Source organism: Pleurodeles waltl, chromosome 9 (genome assembly GCF_031143425.1).
Source record: "Pleurodeles waltl isolate 20211129_DDA chromosome 9, aPleWal1.hap1.20221129, whole genome shotgun sequence".
Taxonomy (NCBI): domain Eukaryota; kingdom Metazoa; phylum Chordata; class Amphibia; order Caudata; family Salamandridae; genus Pleurodeles; species Pleurodeles waltl.
The window spans coordinates 166,695,888-166,715,474 of record NC_090448.1 but is presented as its reverse complement, the minus strand read 5'-3'; the positions used below and the strand labels follow the sequence as shown (position 1 = coordinate 166,715,474).

Here is a 19,587-nt window from a genome sequence, read left to right as displayed (position 1 = left end):
GCACAAGCCAGTCCCACCGTACACCGTAATTTTCTTACAGATGCTGCACAATTAATATTTTGTTTGAATTTAGTCAACTTTTTAATAGGTCTAATTAGAACAATAAAGAGAAGAGGTTGCTAGCAACTCTACGGGATGACCGTTTTTGTTTTTAAGAAAATGTTGTTTTACCTTTAACTTTATTTTATTTCTAGTTAGCATGACTTTTTTAAAGGATTTTTGTATGGTTTCTTTATTTTCCTTGTTTGATCGGGTTTTTACTCATGCATTATGCTCCTTGATCATAATGTACTGCTTGCTTATTTTATGGTTTTATATAACTGAATAAAGATTATTTTGGCAATGATGATGATATTATCCTCCCGAAGGCCACCATGAAATTGAATTCCCTATTTGGGTGTGAGGTAGGAAGAGTTAGGGTTCAACCTGCTCGTAGAAGTTTGCACCACAAGTTTTTCAGGAGTAGGGTGCTGGAGGTGAAATGATGGGTCCCCTGGAGCAGGCTGTGCCGTGCTGCAATATGTCTAATCAAAGGAGGGCATGATCCAGATTTGGGCCAAGTGCCCATTAAGGTATCTATTAGAGCCTATTTGAATGGGAGAATTGGCTTTGAAGAAGTCTACAGAGGGTGCACAACTTCTATGAAAACATTCGGGGTTACCTCCTCTTGATCGCAGTTGATGTTTGAGGACTGTTACAGCCTACCTACCAAGCATAGCAAAATATGTTAACTTCTCTATGGAAGGGTTAGATTGAGAGTTCAGGCCACGGGACATATCTAATCCACTGGCATCTTGAAGATCCAAAACAGGCTTTCCTTCTCATAAAGTTGAGAATCATCATCCCCATCATGGCATTTTAGAGCTGAAAAGTGTGTCAGCTGTGGCAATGTCCCATCCTAGCTTGAAAGGGGCTGCATGCACTGTGTCTGCAGTCAAAATCGGTGTGACTTCAGTCAAGGTAGATTTGCCCTCAAGTCCAAAAGGTCAATTGGTTCTTCATCTAGCGTTAGTGGTGTCGGTGCAGCCATCAACAATTGGGGAACCAGATAAGATCCCAGCACCAGGTGAGAAGTCAAAAAAGGCCCCGCAGCTGGGTCAAGAGGCACAGTCTGCATCAGGGATGGATTGGCCAGTGACATTCTGACTAGAGGACTCCTCGGATCCTTGTGGCCCATAGGCATGCCAGAGGGAGTCAGTAGGGTGCTGAATGTATGCAGTGGCCTTCAGGAATGCTTCAACCTGTTGTGGCAATGGTGAAGGAACTGGGAATTCAATTTGGATCAGGATGAGCTGAGGGATTAGCTCTACACCAGTCGACTTGGGACCAAGACTGAGAGGCACCCTGATGCCTGTGCAACTTCTTTTGATGACAGTGGCAGGAAGAAGGGGAGTTACATTTATATTTCTTATGTTTTTACTTGGACTTGAAGGGGAGTTACATTTATATTTCTTATGTTTTTACTTGGACTTGGAGTTACTTGACGACTTGGAGTGGAAAGAGGACCTGTCTCAAGAATGGGCTTGATAGTGTCAACATGTCCTCATCCACAACTTCGAAGAAGGACAGTCCTTCCATGCTTTCAGACAGTTTTCAGTTACATAGAGCTTGGCCATGAGACTTTGGATGGCCTTCAGTTTCATCCTGGCACAGTCGTCACACGATTTCGATTCAGGTGAGAAACAAAAACACCAGAGATATCCTTGATGGGGGTTCCTCCACTGACATCTGGTTACATCAGTCCTTGCAGAGTATGAACTTTGTAGTTTTACGGGAAGACATACTGCAATATTCTTTTTTATCAAATGAGTTGTGCTAAAGGAGAGAAAATGAGGGTTCAAGCTCCGGATCCACACTGGAAGGCGTAGAAAGAAAGGCACTGATGCTTGCTTGCAGGGGTAGCAGATATATATGACTCACAAGTTATTTCTAGGGCCATTCAATGGCACGACGTAGTCACTGCGGAGCTGCATAACACCAACTATTGGTATAAAGGGGATTTGCTGAATCTCCTGCTCCAGTCTAGCACATGGGGATGCTCACAAAGAGAGGAATCTGCAGTTACAAGTACCAATCTTAAACAGACATTTTAAATTCATTTTATCAGTTAAAATACCTGTCCCCATGGCCCAACTTGCCACGCTGCACATTCTTGTTGTTGACACATGTGCACAGACTCCGGCTTTGTTGTAGAATCGCATGCATTGTCACTTAATCGATCTTCTCCAAATTGACACCAGGTTTGTCGACGTTTATGCCCTTTACCACAAGTTACTAGGCACTAAAAGAAAATAATCACCTATTTACGAATGTTATTTATTTAGAAGCGTTCTTTGACCAATCATTTTGTATCACATTAGTGTAAAGTTGTGAATCTGTTTTACAAATATTTGTCCCCAAATTCATAGAAGATTCATAGTTATTCTCTCAAAATGTCTAATCTGAAGATTCATAGCATTATTATGTTTAAGCAACTGATAAATATTTACAAGAACAAAGTCACATAAAATCACCAATATATTTTCTGCTGAAAATGGTGTTACCATAAGCATTAAACATATATAAAATGCACAATATAGAACATGCCCTTTGGGTGCAATAGGAGTTTGTACCCATGGTCCACTTTGCACACCTCAGAAGTGCGTCTATGCCCCTTCTTTATTAAAAATGATGTGGGCACACGTTTTGCACCCATGCGATTCCGAGAAAGTATTTACTAAATGAGGGAACACCTTTGCCCCTGTGATTATTACAAATGCGGGCAGAGAGGCAAACAAGCCATTAGGTGGCACACTAATTCTGTGTCACTTATGAAGTGGCGCATCCCTAAAGGGTGCCTGCTCCTAGGAAAGCACCTTTTTTTATACTTACTATCGCAAACTGTCCCTGTCTGCGCTGGGCATGGCCACTTCTTTGCTGGCCATAGTAACTTCAGCGTGTGCACTGAGCAGACAAGCACTTTCTAACATGCTGAGACCCCTGGAATGTTCTGTAAATTGAACAGTACATTGCAACAGACTCGGGTACCATAAATTCCTTTGTCATGCTACAGTGAAACAATTTTGAACATCTGTGAACATGCAATATATGGCACAAGTATGATCTATACCAGTATTTCTCAAACTTTGGGCCGCAATCTAATTTTTTGTGGGTTATGAAAGTCTGAGCAATAAATAAATATGCCTTTAAATACTGTATCTATCTTCTTACAAATTGCTGTTTACCTTTTAAACATAGGGATTGATGTTTATTTTCATTTTTCTGACTGCAGAATCAGAGGAGTTTTTAAATTGAATTATGTGACAATCTTGATGGGGTTCAGGGAATGAGAAAGAAAAGTGTTAGACCTGACAGCCTGAGGGTGGTTTTCTCCTCAACTATTTGCCCACCTCTTCCATTTCTCTGACCTTGTTTTTGCTGGTATTAGGACTCTGTGCACTTGACCACCGCTAAAGTGCTTGTGCTCACTCCTTGGTAATATGGGCTTACCCACAGAGGGCATGTTTAATTTACTTATAAGTCCCTAGTAAAGTGTGCTACATGTGCCCAGGGCCTGTAAATTAAATTACTCAAGTAGCCCTTTGACCATGTCTCCAGCCTACGACTGTAGAGCCTGAATGGCCAGTGTTACACTGCCATGCCAATCTGGCACAATATGCCTTTTTGCGAGGACCAAACCTTCTCTTTTTACACATATGTCACTCCTAAGGTAGGCCCTGGACAATAGAGACGGCAGGGTGCCAAGTAGTTAAGAGACAGGACAAGTACTTTTCAGTTTTACATGTCCTGGCAGTGAAAAACTTCCAAATAAACTTCCAACTTCCAGAAAGGCCTATTTCTCCCATAGGATAACATTGAGATTATTTTATTACCTCTTTTAAGTGTAATTCACAATCTGGAAAATCTACACTTTTCAAATTTGGTGTCTCTGGAATCACAATTTAAAAACACAACATATTTTGAAGTCCAATTTTAAATTGCAATTCTCAAAAAGCCACTTTTAGAAAGTTGGCTTTTTCATACTTTAGCAATTTGATGCCTGCTGCCTTTCTCTGATCACTTCTCTGGGATGGGTGACATCTGGGCTTTGTGTATTCCTCCTAGACAGCCAAATACAATGGGAACTTAGTTGTGACTTGATGGGCCATCCTGGGAGGATGGGAGGGAAGAGCTGTCATTAATTTCCTGTCCCCACACAATGGGGTACATACTCCCCTTACAGTGTGTCTGGAGCCAAGGCAGGAAGGGCCTGTCCTTGAGTCTCCCTCACTTCAAATGCCTAACTGGTATAAGTACTGGACTTCTGACACTATCAACTCAGTACACCTCTGAACCTCTGAAGATTCTGCCAAGAAGATCTGTGGGACTGCTGACTTGTTGTGCTGCCCTGCTGCCTGCTGCTCTCTCTTGCCTGGGTGAGAAGGACTGGACCTACATCACTTGAACCCAAAGTGCCTCCTGATCCAAAGTCTCAGGGACATAAAAGACTTCTACCCACCCTGCTCCTGGACTCTGACATCAGTGAGTCTTCCCTGCCAAGTGGTGCCACCCCAGTTCTGGGCCCTTGGAAGTGAGCCTAAAGTGTATGCTCCCGCTGAACCAATGCATCTACGGCTGTGGTAGCAGAACCCATGCATGACCGCTGCTATATGGAGCAGAACCTACCCATCACCACTAAAGATTGGGTCGGAACTGACCAACAGATTCGCATCACTGCATCTTTGGACCAATGCATTGCCTTTGGAACCACCACAGTGTAAAGTTTTACCTTCCACCATAGCCTCACCGCCTCTCGGAACTAACGCATCGCCTCAGCTATGTGATGCATCTGTTTCCCGGACCCACGCACCGCTCTGCAGTCAGAATTTGAGGTGCTTTGGTTCAGTGGACCTAACTGGGTCACTGTAGCTGGCCCGCACTCCACTCTGGACCACCTGAACTTTATACTTTGTCATGGTCCGGCGTAACCAGATATCCCAGGTTAGCACTTCTTGCTTCTAAGAGTTATTTTATAGTTTATTCTTTAAAAATTCACAACTCAAGTTCTACCTATTGGATTTTTGTCATTTCTATTTTTATTTTATTTATTAAATTAAGATAGGTTTTGCTAACCTGGTGTGGAATATATTTGTGTGGCGTTTAATTACTTTACTGTTTGAAGAGTTTCATAACCACTTTACACATTCCCTCTACGTTGAACCTGACTTCTCTGTGCCAAGCTACCGAGGGCGAACACAGGTTAGTTTAGGGTTTGCCTGACACTTATCCAGATAAAGTTTGTGGTTGCTGCTTGATCAGGGCTCACACCCCAGTCAACCACCAACCCAATTTCTAACAGAAAGGCTGTAGGGTGTCCTGTTTTTGCAACATACAACAAAATGTTAAAACCTGTACATGACCTTTAGGTATCCAGCAGTTAGGAAAGCAGCAATGAAACACATTTTTGGTAATTCTGAAGTGTTCTGAAAACAGAAATTTTAATAGGATCAAAGCAAAACTTTACTCGATGATCCACAAATGATAAATATGCACAGAAAGGTGCTTTTGACACATTATCATTTGAGTGCTTTATAGTTGTATCAGTAGAACTGTGTTTGTGCAAAGTTAGTGGCAATTTCAATGGAGAATATACTGTCTGTAAATGACAATACGCTACCACACAATGGTTTAGTTACATTAAAAAATAGTCCCTCCGCATGCCCATTAAAAGTATGCAAAAGCTTGTCTTTCTGAAAAGTGGGTTTTTGTTCTATAAAGTTTGAGAAACACTGATCTATACCTAGGGGCACATGTACGTACCATTTTTCCTGTCACAAATGGCCCGATTTGCAGAATCGGACCATTTGTAACAGGAAAAAAATATTTTGGTACAGACCCTATTTTGCAATTCGGTAATCTATTTACTGAATCTCAAAATAGGTTTGCGAGTCACAATTAGGAAGGGGCGTTCCCTTCCTAATTGCGAGTCGCAGCGCGATATAGCATTGTTTTGTGACCGTGAATGCGGTCACAAAACAATCGCAGTTAGCACCAGTTTCAAACTGGTGCTAACCCATTCGCAAATGGGAAGGGGTCTCCATGGGACCCCTTCCCTTTTTGTGAATAGTAGCAACAATATTTTTTCAGAGCAGGCAGTGGTCCGCAGTGGTCCCATGGACTACTGCCTGCTCTGAAAAAATGAAGAAAAAAAAATTTCATTTTTGTTTTTGAAATGCATCTCGTTTTCCTTTAAGGAAAACGGGCTGCATTTTTTTAAAAAACTGCTTTATTTAAAAGCAGTCACAGATATGGTTGTCTGCTGTCTCCGGCAGGCCACCATCCCTGTGAGGGCGGCCATTCCCAATAGGGTCGCAAATTGTGACCTACCATATGAATGTTCATGAGGTAGGTCATTTGCGACCCCATTGCGAATCGCAAACAGTGTAAAGTACACTGTTGTACATAAGGTTTTGCGGCTTGGAATTGCGAGTCACAAAAAGTGGGGTCGGACATCTGGCCCCTAGTTCATTAAGTGTAAGTCCCCTAATAAAAACACAACTGATTTGAAATAGATGTAGTGGAAATTCAAATGGGAGGGAAACAGGAAAGGAATAGCAGTTCCCATTGAAAATACATATTCTCGCTTACCTTTTGATTTGATTTTTTAAATATGATCATGTTCTTTCGTACTTACTTCGGACCAATCGCCCGTTTTCCACTGTGGGCACAAAAAATCACTACAGCGTTGAACTGTTAGCCTCTCCTGAAGGCTGCATTTGCTGTCATCTAGGACGTCATTCAAAGAATTCATGCAGATTGCTTCTCTTCTCCGTGAGCCGCTACCACAACTTTTGGAACACTTGTAGAAATATAAAAATATGCATTTTCATAAGTAACTCATCCAGTTAAAGAACATATTATGGTTCATTTTTCCTGATAAAACCAAATGTGCCTACGAGCATGTTGTACGTGAGACAACAAAGACATCACTCAAACATCATGAAGATTGTTATAAGGCTTATAATGGTGGATGTGTCTGACCAGCTGAGTTAAATGCAATGGTAAGCTGTATATGACCTTTGATTAAAGCAATTTTCTGGCGTTTACCTATTGCTATACTTTCAAACAATCTTAGTTAACTTGCCGGATTCTTAACAATTTTTTATACCAATTACATCTGCAGCTGGGTCACCGATGGACTCTTTGCCCATAAGAATACTTTAGTTCTAGCTCTGTTAACAGTACCATACTAAAAAGTGATCACACTTTCCACTGCCAAAGTATGTGATTCATGTCTATGAAATGGATAAACTTTAGTGTATGTTTGATGACAAAAGACCAAATTAAGTTTAAATGTGTTCAGCTTTTGGTTTATTCAGATACTGTATCTTCATCTTGGTCTCTATTGGATAGATAATAAACTTTTCTTCAGGAAGTTCTATCTATTAGGATTTGGTCTTAACTTTACAGGTAGTCAGACTGTTCCTAAAGGAGCCACCTACAAAGGCATGTCTAAATTAATGGCAGGGTTCCCTGTAATTTGGGATTTGAGACAAACAATGCAAAACTTATTTTAATGACAGTGATGCCAGTCCAAATATTGAAACTGAATAATTATTCAGGTCAGGAGGTATTCAGTATCCATCTGTAATGCCATTCCCTCTTAGTGGCCTACGTGAAATTAGAACAATACTGACAAAATTCATGACATTTCTAAAATTCACAGTATGCAAAAGTCATGAAATTTCTATAAATTTTGCTGTAAGCACTTTCACATAATTGTGTGAAAACGAATTGAGAAAAGAAGAGGCTCTATTTTTCAGACAATTTGGACCTCAAAATGTAAGGTCATACCTTTCCCTCAGGATCGACCCTCTAAGAACCATAAACAGACAGAGTTTGAGGTCTAGAGCTACAGATGATACAATGTATCTTATATTTGATTTGAACCGTCATTTGTAGTGGATACCACTCAGGAAGCTTCTCCAATTTCTCAATTATCTTAATTGCTTTATTGAGAATGTCTCTGCAACAAATTTCATGTTTAAATCAAGCAGGAAATGGGCCAACATGTTTCACAACTTCTAATTCTGCTTCATCAGGGCCTAAAGCATAACTAAGTACAAAAAGGAGGCTAAACATATTCACAATGGTTAATTATCCAGTTTTAAAATGTGAGACTCATCCTCCTAAAAAAACATATGCAGACTGACTTCAATTTTGGAATGCAGGTTTTTTTACATGTATATGTCCATAGGTCATTCACAGCCTGACAACCAAATACCTTGAGTTAGCTAAGTACATCAGAAGTTTCAAAACATCCCATGGGATATAAACATTAAATCTGCAGCAAAGACATTCTCAATGAAGTAATTAAGATAATGGAGAAATTAGAGAAGCTTCCTGAGTGATATTTACTAAAAAAAGATTCAAATAAAATAGAAGATACAAATATCATCTGTAGTTCTAGACCTCAAACTCTCTCTATTCAATTTCACATAATGTTCTCTCGTGGACATTTTATGCTTGGATCATCCCCTTGTCCGCATCTTATAAAACCTTTTTATTTTAATACGAGGTCTGCATTTGTGTAAAAAAAAAAAAAGAAAAGTCATACATGGTACAGGCAAACCACATTTCACTCTCAGAGAGCAAACCAACAATATCTTCATGGAATTCTGCATTAAAGTCATCAAAAAAGTTAAATACCTCTGAATCTGGTGTGGAATAATTTTGTAAATAAACAAACTTGGTTATAGATAAACAGTTTTGAAATCTGTTGTGATAAATAGGCCTATTCCACACATATCCGAAGGAAAAAAACACAAAAACTATTTTAAATAACTGACTTGTTTGAGAAAATACAATTTTGTTTATTGCATCAAAGAACATAGTAAGAAGTGAACTAATAGATAATCCACCATCAGCATCTGTATTGTGCTATGCATCAAGAATTGTTAAAGTAACATGTAGGTCCTCATTACAAGTTTGTGTTGATGAGTTGGGGCATTTACCACATCTGGTAAATACCATTACCCACGGTGGGGTATTTATTTTGTGTGGAAAATACCTTCAATTCAGAGTTTTCAAGACCATCAGAAAAGACGTTTGACCATTTGGTTGTTGAATTCCCTGATAAATATTGTTAGTAAAAAAAAACACACAAGAATAGCTACAGACTCGTATTGATGAGGTATTGAATAACGTGAACTGACACCAGTGTGCCAGACAAAGCAGTATAAAGCGAGATTTCATCACGCTCAGCGGATAAAGAGTTGTGATTGGATTTGTCTGACGCTACCTGGCGGTGGGGGAGAGCTATGGCTGGGGGAAAACAACTCCTGGACCCAGTCTGCAAACTGAATGACATTCGTAAGTGGAGGAAACTTGGGAAAATCTATCCTTCAGAATCAGGTGTTTGTGATACATAAAAACGCTTGGACAAAGTAATTTTTGGAGCGATAAACATAACTTACTTCTGACCATGGTGAATATCGCCAGCCTCCAATGTTACAGTCTCCAGAACACTTCTCTCTAGTACTTGGCTTGGTCTGACCATTGCAAAATCGGTCATCAACTTTTTCTGTTTTACCTTCCGACCTTATGTACTTTGCACAGTAGATATCCAAAGTTCTGTAACCCAAACCACACTGTGCAGTACATTCACTCTTTCGCGCAACATGCCACCTATATGCAATAAAGAAAGAATACTTGTTCAACATAAGGAAATAAATGCTTGTCTGAGGATGACAAAAATGATGAGGATCCTGTTAATTTCTATCTGTGCAGTCTATAAATGTACATAGTAAGTCATACGAAAACACAGTTCTAAACACTATTTATTGGCGTTAAACGTGGAAATTGCCTGAAGTTAATAAAGCTGACATACATTTTATTTATAACAATCATTCAGCAAATAGCTTATACTGGGACCCGCAACATTCTAAGAATAGGTGCAAATACTGCTCTTGGTGATTTCAGGCTCTGAGTTAAGCAAAATTTGAACTCAGACCTATGGTATTTTCATGCACAAAACTATCCAGTCCTTACATAGAGACAATTGCGTGGGGAATTCACGTTGGAAAAAGTAAAAGCATGTAATTGTGCAATGCAGTAAAACCGCATGTTATTTGCCATTCCAAATTTGCAATCTCAAAAGGGACACAAAACCACCCCGAGGTAAAATCGCCGTTGTGGGTTAACACTATTTAATCGGAGCAGTTTTTGCACCAGCAAAAGTTGAGGGATTCACAAGTGGCCATCCATAAAAACACAACACCAGCAGTGCTTTAAATGGGCCGGTACTCTCCGGTACTGAGTACCGGCACTTTTTTATTTTGAGAGGGAGAGTACCAGCATATCTCACGAAAAACGTAATACTTTTAATTGGAGAGTACCGGCACTTCTCAGAAACAAGCAGGTACTCTGGTACAGAGTACCTGCACTTCTATTTTTCCATTTAAAGCACTGAACACCAGTGTCATACTGCAATCATAACTGCGAGTTATACCAGCCACGCAGTTCACTTTGATTATTTTCACAAAAGTTGTTTCATGAGACAAGAATATAACCACACTTTATTAAACACAGTTTCAGAAGGTACTGATGCACATTAAAAAAGAATATTGTAAAGATAACAGCTGGGCAATTAAAACTTGAGTAGAAGTAATGCAAGTGAAAGTCAACTACATAAGGCAAAATGACTAACAAGAAAATCAAGACAAAAGGGCTTTTCCACGGTTCTTTGTCAGAATATCGTCTACAGAAATATTTTTGACATATATTATTATTTACATAAGTACCGTCCAATTGGTAACATATTTTCAGTTAGTAACTCCAGTTTGGCACTATTTTCTAAGGAATATTTAAGACACAGTTTCATAACTTTATTCGGCCTATATGCTTACAGCCATCAAAGTACAAATAAAACTAAAATATCACAAAACATACACCACACAAAATTGGAAACATAAAAATAAATATACCTAATTAAAAATAAATAAAGATCAATCCAAAGCCATCAATTACCAGACAATGTCCATTACATCCTACCCTATTAGATCATAATACTTTTCGTCTCATATATACACTTTTAAATATAAATTGCTACATGAAAACACAAATGCAGGTCATTTAATGCAAGCAGAAATTTCATAGCACCTTGATAGGAATTTATATTTAGCGCAATAAATAAAGGTTTAAGATAAAAACACCTAAAACACCTATAACATTTTCAAAACAACATAAAGTGCAAAGTGGATTTTTTACTGATTTCATCACATGGGCAGGCCATTGCTTCAGGAGGGCACCATTTTATCTTAGGGAATGCAACTAAGTGGTGCACCGTACCTAATCCTCATCTTGGTAATACAAAACGATGTTGCAGATTGGTAACTGTAGATAACTTTTACAACCTTCTTCTAATTCCAGGGACATATAGAGGGAAACTGACCCTTTATACATTTCAATCTCCCTCCTTCTTTCCAGTCTCTGTTGTAAAGAAAACACTCTTTTATCCTTTTTTTTACTAAGAGAAAGTACTTGTTGGGGGTACTCAATAACAGACATTTTGAATGTTCCCTTAAAAACAAAATCAGTATATACGACCCAACGAATCCTAAAAGCATGATCCAGTTTTGAACAATCGTGAATAATCATTTTAGTAAAACTAGTTTCCTCTCTGGTCCAAGTGCTATGCCACGGTAACAGAGGTGTTACCAGGAACACATCCTCTAAAATCTGTAGCCCTGCTTCCTGATGAATAAACCATGTTGATGCAGAGGTAGGTAAACAAAAAAATATTTTCCTCTACTTGTAGGGGGAATGCCCAAGACACACCCCATAAGAAGCCATTGTCACCACTCTAGACTCATATATTTCGACCATCTCTTTTATAGGGCAACTTCCAAGTTTGCTAGAAAATCTAAAAATTCCATTTAAATATCGACTCATTTTAGCTTTGGTTGTTAAAATCTGCTGTTCCCAGGACCCATTACTAGAGAACATAACTCCCAGATAACTAAAAGATTTTACATTACTAATTGGAGTATAAGCGATATAAAAGGTTTTACACCTATTCACTTTTTTCCCACAGACCATAGTGTATGTTTTAGTTTTATTTATTTCCATTCCCCTCAATGTAATAAGATAAGCAAAAGTTCTCATTAGAGTCTGTAATCCCAATGGGGTCCTGCACCGGAGGACAGCGTTATCGGCATATAGTAACATAGGCCGATTCGCTGCCCTGGGAACAGGAACCTGTAAGAGATGCCAAAAATTGTCAACTCCATTTATAAACAAAGAGAACAATACTGGAGCTAGAACACAACCTTGACAAATCCCCCTCTCTCCTGCGGCTTTATAACGTACCCTGAATGATAAATTACCATAAAGCTGGGCTAAAAAAACAATCTCCCTTGGAGCACTAAGGTCAACTAGAATTGACCAAAGAATATCATGCTCCATAAGGCCAAGGGCACTACTAAGATCCACAAAACATAAATACAAGGTACCTGATTTGGCCCTAGTATACTTTCTGATTAATAAATTTAAATTTATACACTGCTCAATAATCCCCAGACCCTTCCTAAAACCAAATTGTGCCAGAGATAGGACATTACACTTCTGAATGCACTCCTCCAACCTTCTCAGTAGAATCCAGCTAACCAGCTTATCTGAGGAATCAATAAGTGGTATTGGCCGATAATTTTAAGGGTCTGACTTAGCTCCCTTTTTACAAACCAGAACAATTTTTGAGGAGGCCCAGGAAGAAGCTATTTTACTTGCAATTTCAGCATTAAAAACCCTGGGTAGAACCGGGCCCTACAAATGGGGGCAGATTTAAAAAGAGATGTTCAGGTGAGGGAGATCCTACATAAAAACATCATCCTCTCGATCACTAACCCTAGAAACTTGCTTAAAAATCTGAAAGTAGTGATTCACCCAAGCAGCACTTGCAACAGTCATACCAGGCTCCAGGGTCACCTTACTAGCCAAAAAAGGGGCATTAACTCTTTCCCAAAATAATGTAACATCATGGACTTCCACAGCCAGGGCCAACTTGTTCCTTGCTAGTTCCTGAAGTACCTTTTTCCTGGATTTTACTGCCTCCTTGTATTTAACTCGCAATAACTTAATAACTACAGAGTCCCGAGGGGGCTTGTGAAGGACTTCCTTTAGTTCCCCATATAAATCATCATGAACCTTATCAAAACAACCTCTCTTCCTCCTACTCTGCGTGCCCTTCATTTGTTGTGTCAAAAGTACCTTAATATAACCAACAATATAGTCAAAAGAGTTTATCAGTACTACTGGGGAGACTTCTTCCTGAAGGCAAAGACGCGGTTCCACCCAATTCCCCATCACTATTTCCTTCAAAATACCTTGGTGATTAATGCCAACCCACTTAATCTGTACCCCATTCAGCTAATGGAGTTCTATATCATTTATTTGGGCATTAACTGCCTGCCTCGAACGCTAAAATGTAAAGGGGACTATAATAGGCTCATGGTCACTCACTGTGGTCTGCAAGATATAAGATGAGCCCCACAACCCCTTCGCTGATGAGGACACCAGCACATAGTCAATAATGAAAGTCTTGGCCCTCCCCGTAAATGTTGGAATAGGCTTCCCATTATAACCACAGCTACCCCTCAGCAAATCAAGATCATGGCTTAAGAGTACTGTATTCAAGGCCTCTCCATAATCGTTGTGGTGAAAATGTACCATACCCTCAACTTTCTGATCTGTGAATCCACACACCCCTGCAGCTGGTAAAGGGCATGTTTTGTATATGAAAATCACCTACATATAGAAACACATAGCAAGTGTTTATAGTTTTTACAAACTTTCCTAAACGCAGATCAATGGTGTGTGCAACTCTGAAACCAGTGGAGTCAAAGATGTTATTTTAAAAGTTGATAAACACCATGTCTCAACCCCCAATAGGATAACCACAGTAAGTGGCCTGACTGGTCCACTGAATCTGATTTCTTTCACTTAACAAGAAGGTTGTTGGAAATAAGGATCTGCAATCTCCCTTTTGCTCTCCCGCTTGTGATGTGAAATGGGATGAGAAAGCTTGTAAATATAGTGGAGATACAGGCCATACTTCTTGAATACAAATAATGTATAGATCTTTAGTTTTACCAGTCCTTGGACCCTATCTTATTTAATAATCCTCTCACATTCCATGTAACAAGACTCAAATGCCCATCCTGTTGAATGCCTTTAGCCCTGGCCTCATCTCTAGATTCAGGAAAATTATTTATTCAGGAAAATTATTTAGGGTAACAAATACCTTATAACCATCCTCTATAGGCGGGGCTTGTTATATGACCTTCCCACTAGAGCCTATGGAATCAATTGGGGACCCTATGATAGTATCATCAGTTGTAACACCCGCAAAATTACTGCATACAACCCCCTTCCCTTTTTGCCTAGGTGCATAATGTTAATTATTAACTGAGGAGGAGGGTAGGGCCTGATACTGATTGGTCATTGGTAAAGAAGGATGGATAAACAACAAGACACTATCATTATGTCCGATGATTTTCTTGCATCAATATTCTAGTATCCAAGGTCCAAGGTGTGAAAGCTGGGACTGCCAGAGGTTCAATATGTCTCAATAGAATCACAGGTAGGAGCACTGATCTCATTATGTCAATTTGAGTGCGTTGCACAGTGATGTCATTTTAACCTTGTTACACTGTCCCTTCTCTCTCAGATCCCACTGAACACATACATATGACGCATGGCTCGGGTAAGAGGCTGGAGGATTTGAATAACTGGGTAGGTATGCACTGTATCATCTTCTAGAATGATGCAGACAAAGAAGTAGAGTGTATGCCAGATAAAATGGATTCAGAAACAAGCAAACATACCATTTCCACTTTTAATGAGTAACCATAATAGATGAAACAGTTGAGGACTTGAAAGAGGCTAGTAATATGGCCAAGTCAACTCAAACTTACCCTCAATTCTCATAAGAGCCTCCTAAATGTACCTTGAGGGAGAACGGTTGATAAGCAAGTAAGGAGGTGTTAGCTAATCATGGAAGAGTGGAGGTGTAGACATCAATGAATCTTACAATACAGAAGTTAATCATTGATCCAGACCATTTTGGTTTCTGCAAATTGGCAAATCTGGAGCTTGGTGCTTTCTCCTTATGAAATGGCCGATTGTAGGTGAGGGAAGAGAGGGTTGCTCAGTGTGAGATCCGCCATTAATAAAATAAGGTCAAACAGGTGCTATTCAGACAAGATTATTGTTTTATGGCCAGAGACCACTGAATAATAGTTTGATGTCAAACATGGGTTACGAGACGAAATAACCCACCTGCACAATCAACCTTTTTGAAAAAACAGCGTTGAAAAATCAGTGGATGGATTACGGCAGATCCAAATGCCGGCTTTGATATTTTCACAGTGAGATTCATCTGGGGAATATCCAAATCCCTACATGCAAAGATCATCCACAGACCAGTAGGTAAATTTGCACATTTCCAGGAGACTGCACATACATTATCAATGACCTCCAGATACTTTGATTTAAACTGGGTTGAACCAGCAAACAGCACAGGCCCTTATTTAAGGTTCTGCATGTGGTCCTCGGGAAGTGCATCTGCCCAGGCAGACTACCACCCACAGTAATCTCAGATCTTCAATGCATTGAAAGGAGCTGCCACCACAGCATTCAAAGTTTACTGAGAGCCATGTTTCATGCAGCTATTCAACAACCTTTTTTGTTTTACAAAAACAAATGCCCAAAACGGGCATTACAAATTTTAACTCCGATAACCTGGGAGTCTTCTCCCAGGGCATGACTGGTCATTTGTTTTTCTTTCCTTTTCAGGACCACCAGGCGTTTTACAAAGGTCTCAAAGTGAAAAAAGTGTTTGAGATTATGTGTTCTAGATAGGGTAGAGAAGCTGCACTTAACACCAACCAGCATTGGCATGGCTGACAGAAACATGATGATCCATCAGAAGCTAAAGTCCCAATTATGAGTTTCTGATTGACCATACTGTAAATATAAAAGCAAATGTACTATTACCATGTGGTAAATCTGCCCAGTACCATGCAATTATGAGTTAAATACCAGGTGGTTCCATTTTTTTTTCTGTAAAACCACTTGGCATTCCTAATTACATGGGGCTTAATGCATACAATAAGTAAGTGGTAAATATATGCTGCAGTTTCTGTGTTGAAAGAGGAATGAAGGTGTTGGGTGGGAGGGAGTAGTGGAGTGAAGGAGAAGCATTTTTCTTGCAAGGGGAAAAACTATATTTTTCTCCTTGTTAAACACGCTACTTGCCTTCGCAAATACATTATATCGTTAAAACTATATCTAGCTGCAGAATCCTTACCTTTGAATTTCCCAAGTGTCAGACTGGATCCATAAACTTTTGCGTGGGCAGTACCCCTGCACGCAGTGAGGTGACTGATTTATGTTCTACGTGGCATCAGCAGCGTTGTTGGCACCGGAAGTTGCATTGCAGTCACCTATATATGCGCCACCCAGGCTCGCGGACATCAATAACTTTTCACCACTTTCCACGCCAGGAATGACGAATGTGTGTCCAAACTAGGGCCCTGAAAGGGATCAACCCTAACTCTACAAATCTGTATGCAGAGCGGAAAGGCATGGGTGGGTGTAAGGAATCCACAGTTAGATATAGTCTCTACCAGATAATGTGTTACCGAAGGTAAGTATCTTGTTCATCAGATAGAAATCGGGCTGCAGATTCCTCACCTTTGAACAGATACCCAAGCTATTTCCTCCTGGCAGTGGACTGTGGACACATTTTCTGCAGGACTGAAAAGGCAAAATGCCAGTCCCTGTGGACCTGACTGTCCAGGCAATAGTGTTTGGCAAAAAAGTGCAGGGACACCCACGCTGCTGCCTGGCAGAAGTCCAGGACTGGGACTCCTCGAGCTAATGCCGTGGTTGCCGCTTTCCCTCTGGTGGAATGGACCTGTAAACCCTCAGGAGTCTGCTTATTAGCCTGGACATAGCAGATCTTGATACAGAGAATGACCCAGCATGAAATTGTTCATTTCTGTACTGCCCGTCTTTTTTTAGCTCCTAAATAGCCCACGAAGAGATGGTCGTCCATCCAGAGCTCTTTTGTACTGTCAAGGTAGAATGACAAAGTTCTTTTTGCATCCAGAGAGTGGATACGCTCCTCTTCTTTTCAGGAATGTGGAGGAGTGTAGAAAGTGGTCAGGATGACAGATTGTCCCAAATGGAATGGGTCACCACTTTCAGGAGGAAAGAGGCCCGGGTGCGAAGCACTACTTTGTCGGGGAACACAGTGAGACAGGGAGGCTTGCATGATAAAGCCTGCAGCTCACTCAACCTTGGGGCAGATGTTATTGCCACTAGAAAGGCTGTCTTGATGGTGAGCAGCAGGAAGGGAGAATTGTGAAATGGCTTGAAGGGAGCACATATGAGGTATATGAGAACTGAATTAACATCCCACTGAGGCATTATAAAGGGCTTAGGGATAAACATATGTACTGGCCCTTCGAGAAGCCTATTTATTGGGGACTTAAATAAAGAGGGTTGGTCAGGCAGGAGGAAGGAGGACAGAGCAGAGAGATAACCCTTACGAGTGCCCAGAGCAGAGCCCTGCTGGGCAAGGGTACGAATGAAGAGAAGAATATCAGAAAGAGAGGCAGACATAGGGTTGCTAGACTTTTCTCTTCAATAATTTACACATTTTTGCCATCTGCAGGCATATACTGTGGAGGAACACTTGGCTGCCAAGATACTGTTATAGACTTCAGGAGGAAGACCAAAAGATATCTGTCAACGCTTAATCTCCATGCAAGGAGGCAGAGAGTTGACAGGTTCGGGTGCAGAACCCTCCCCTGTTGTTGCGACAGAAGATCCTCCTGAAGGGGCCGCCTGTTTGGAGGATAGATGCTCATTTCCAGAAGCTCAGGATACCAGACTCTCTGTGCCCAGTATGGAGCCACAAGGATAACATTTGCCTGCTCATTCCTGATCTTCTTGAGAACTCTGGTCAGAAGTGTTATGAGCAGAAAGGCATCCAGGAGGCCTAAACTCCACTGGAGACGAAAAGTGTCTCAGAGCGATAGCCACCTTGGAAACTTCAATGTGCAAAACCGTGGATAATGCGTGTCCCCTTCGGAGGCAAACAGATCTATCAAAGGTTCTCTCCACTGCTGAAAGAGACCCTGTGTCACCTTAGAATGGAGATGCCACTTTTGATCCACTAGGCATCGACAGCTGAGTTTGTCTGCTCTGGTGTTCAGAGAACCTGCTGTGTGTTGGAGCACCAGGGTTATGCCCTTCAGTTCCTGCCATGTCCAGAGACGGAGGGCCTCTTGACAAAGTGTCCACAACCCCACTCCGCCCTGCTTGTTGCAGTACCACATGGCGGCTGTGTTGTCCGTGAACACCTGCACTAACATCTACTTAACAGAGGTAAAAAATGCTTTCAAAGCTAGCCAGATCGCACAGAGCTCCAGCAAGTTGATGTGGAGTCCAAATTCTGCTGGCGAGGAGAGTCATCTGATCTCCACCCCTCCCAGATTGCTGCTCCATCCCAGGAGTAACACACAACCGCCAGATCTGTTTGGGGAAGGTAGAGGAGTCTGCCTTTGACCCAATCGCAATTCATCAGCTACAACTGCAGGTATTTTGTAGTTCCCCCTGAGATCTGGGCCATGTCGGAGAGATACCCCTCATGCTGCGTCCACTGGAACTTCAGGTCCAACTGCAAAGCCCACCTACTCCATCTAGCATGTTTCACCAGCAGGATGCAGGAGGTCATAAGGTCCAGCAGTCTCAGAGTCATTCTCACCAAAATCCAGGACAGAGGCTGAAACATTGGTGTCATAGCCTCAATATCCTGGACTCGCTGCCTGGGAGGATAAGCCTGAAACTGCATTGAGTCCAGAACTGCTCTGATTAAAGGGGGGAGTCTGAGAAGGTATCAGGTGTGACTTCAGCACCTTTATAGTGAACCGTAGCGAATGCAGGAGGTTCCGCCATAGTCTGAAGGTGGGAGACAACAGCCTGGGTCGAGCCCGCCTTCAACAGTCAGTCATCGAGGTATGGGAAGACTGAAATCCCTGACCTGTGCAGATGAGCTGTGACCACCGCCACACCTTGGTGAACACCCGAAGGACGTTGGTAAAGCAAAAAGGGAGCACTGAGAACTGAAGGTGCTTGTGGCCAACCTTGAACCGCAGGTTATGTCTGAGAGCAGCAAGGATTGGGATGTGAAAAAACGCATCCTGCAAGTCTAACGCTACCAACTTGGTCTAGAACAGACAAGACCTGAGCCAAAGTTATCATCTTCAACTTCTCCTTTTTTAAGAAGAGATTGACGGTTTGTAGCTCTAGAATAGGTCGAAGACCCTTGTTCTTCTTGGGAATCAGAAAGTAGCAGGAATAACAACCAATCTCTACTTCTGAAATTGCAACCCTCTTTATAGCTCCCTTGGTCAAGAGAGCTGTAACTTCCTCTTGGAGCAAAGACAGATGATCATCTGCTAGCCGTTCTTGTGCTGGCGGTATTAGGGGAAGGAAAGATTGGAAAGGGAGAGAGTAGCCCCTCCGAATGATCTGCAAGAC

At 41.1% G+C, this 19,587-nt stretch overlaps 1 protein-coding gene across 1 annotated transcript in view; it reads right to left on the bottom strand.

Moving 5' to 3' along the window:
* ADAMTS9 (ADAM metallopeptidase with thrombospondin type 1 motif 9) overlaps nucleotides 1-19,587 on the bottom strand; it is a 704,469-nt gene that overhangs the window by 431,985 nt on the left and 252,897 nt on the right. Inside the window, exons 20-22 of the mRNA XM_069206502.1 lie at nucleotides 9,456-9,666; nucleotides 6,674-6,838; nucleotides 2,117-2,281 (exon numbers count right to left, since the gene is read on the bottom strand). Coding sequence (XP_069062603.1) covers nucleotides 2,117-2,281; nucleotides 6,674-6,838; nucleotides 9,456-9,666 — 541 coding nt within the window. The remainder of the gene's footprint in view (nucleotides 1-2,116; nucleotides 2,282-6,673; nucleotides 6,839-9,455; nucleotides 9,667-19,587) is intronic.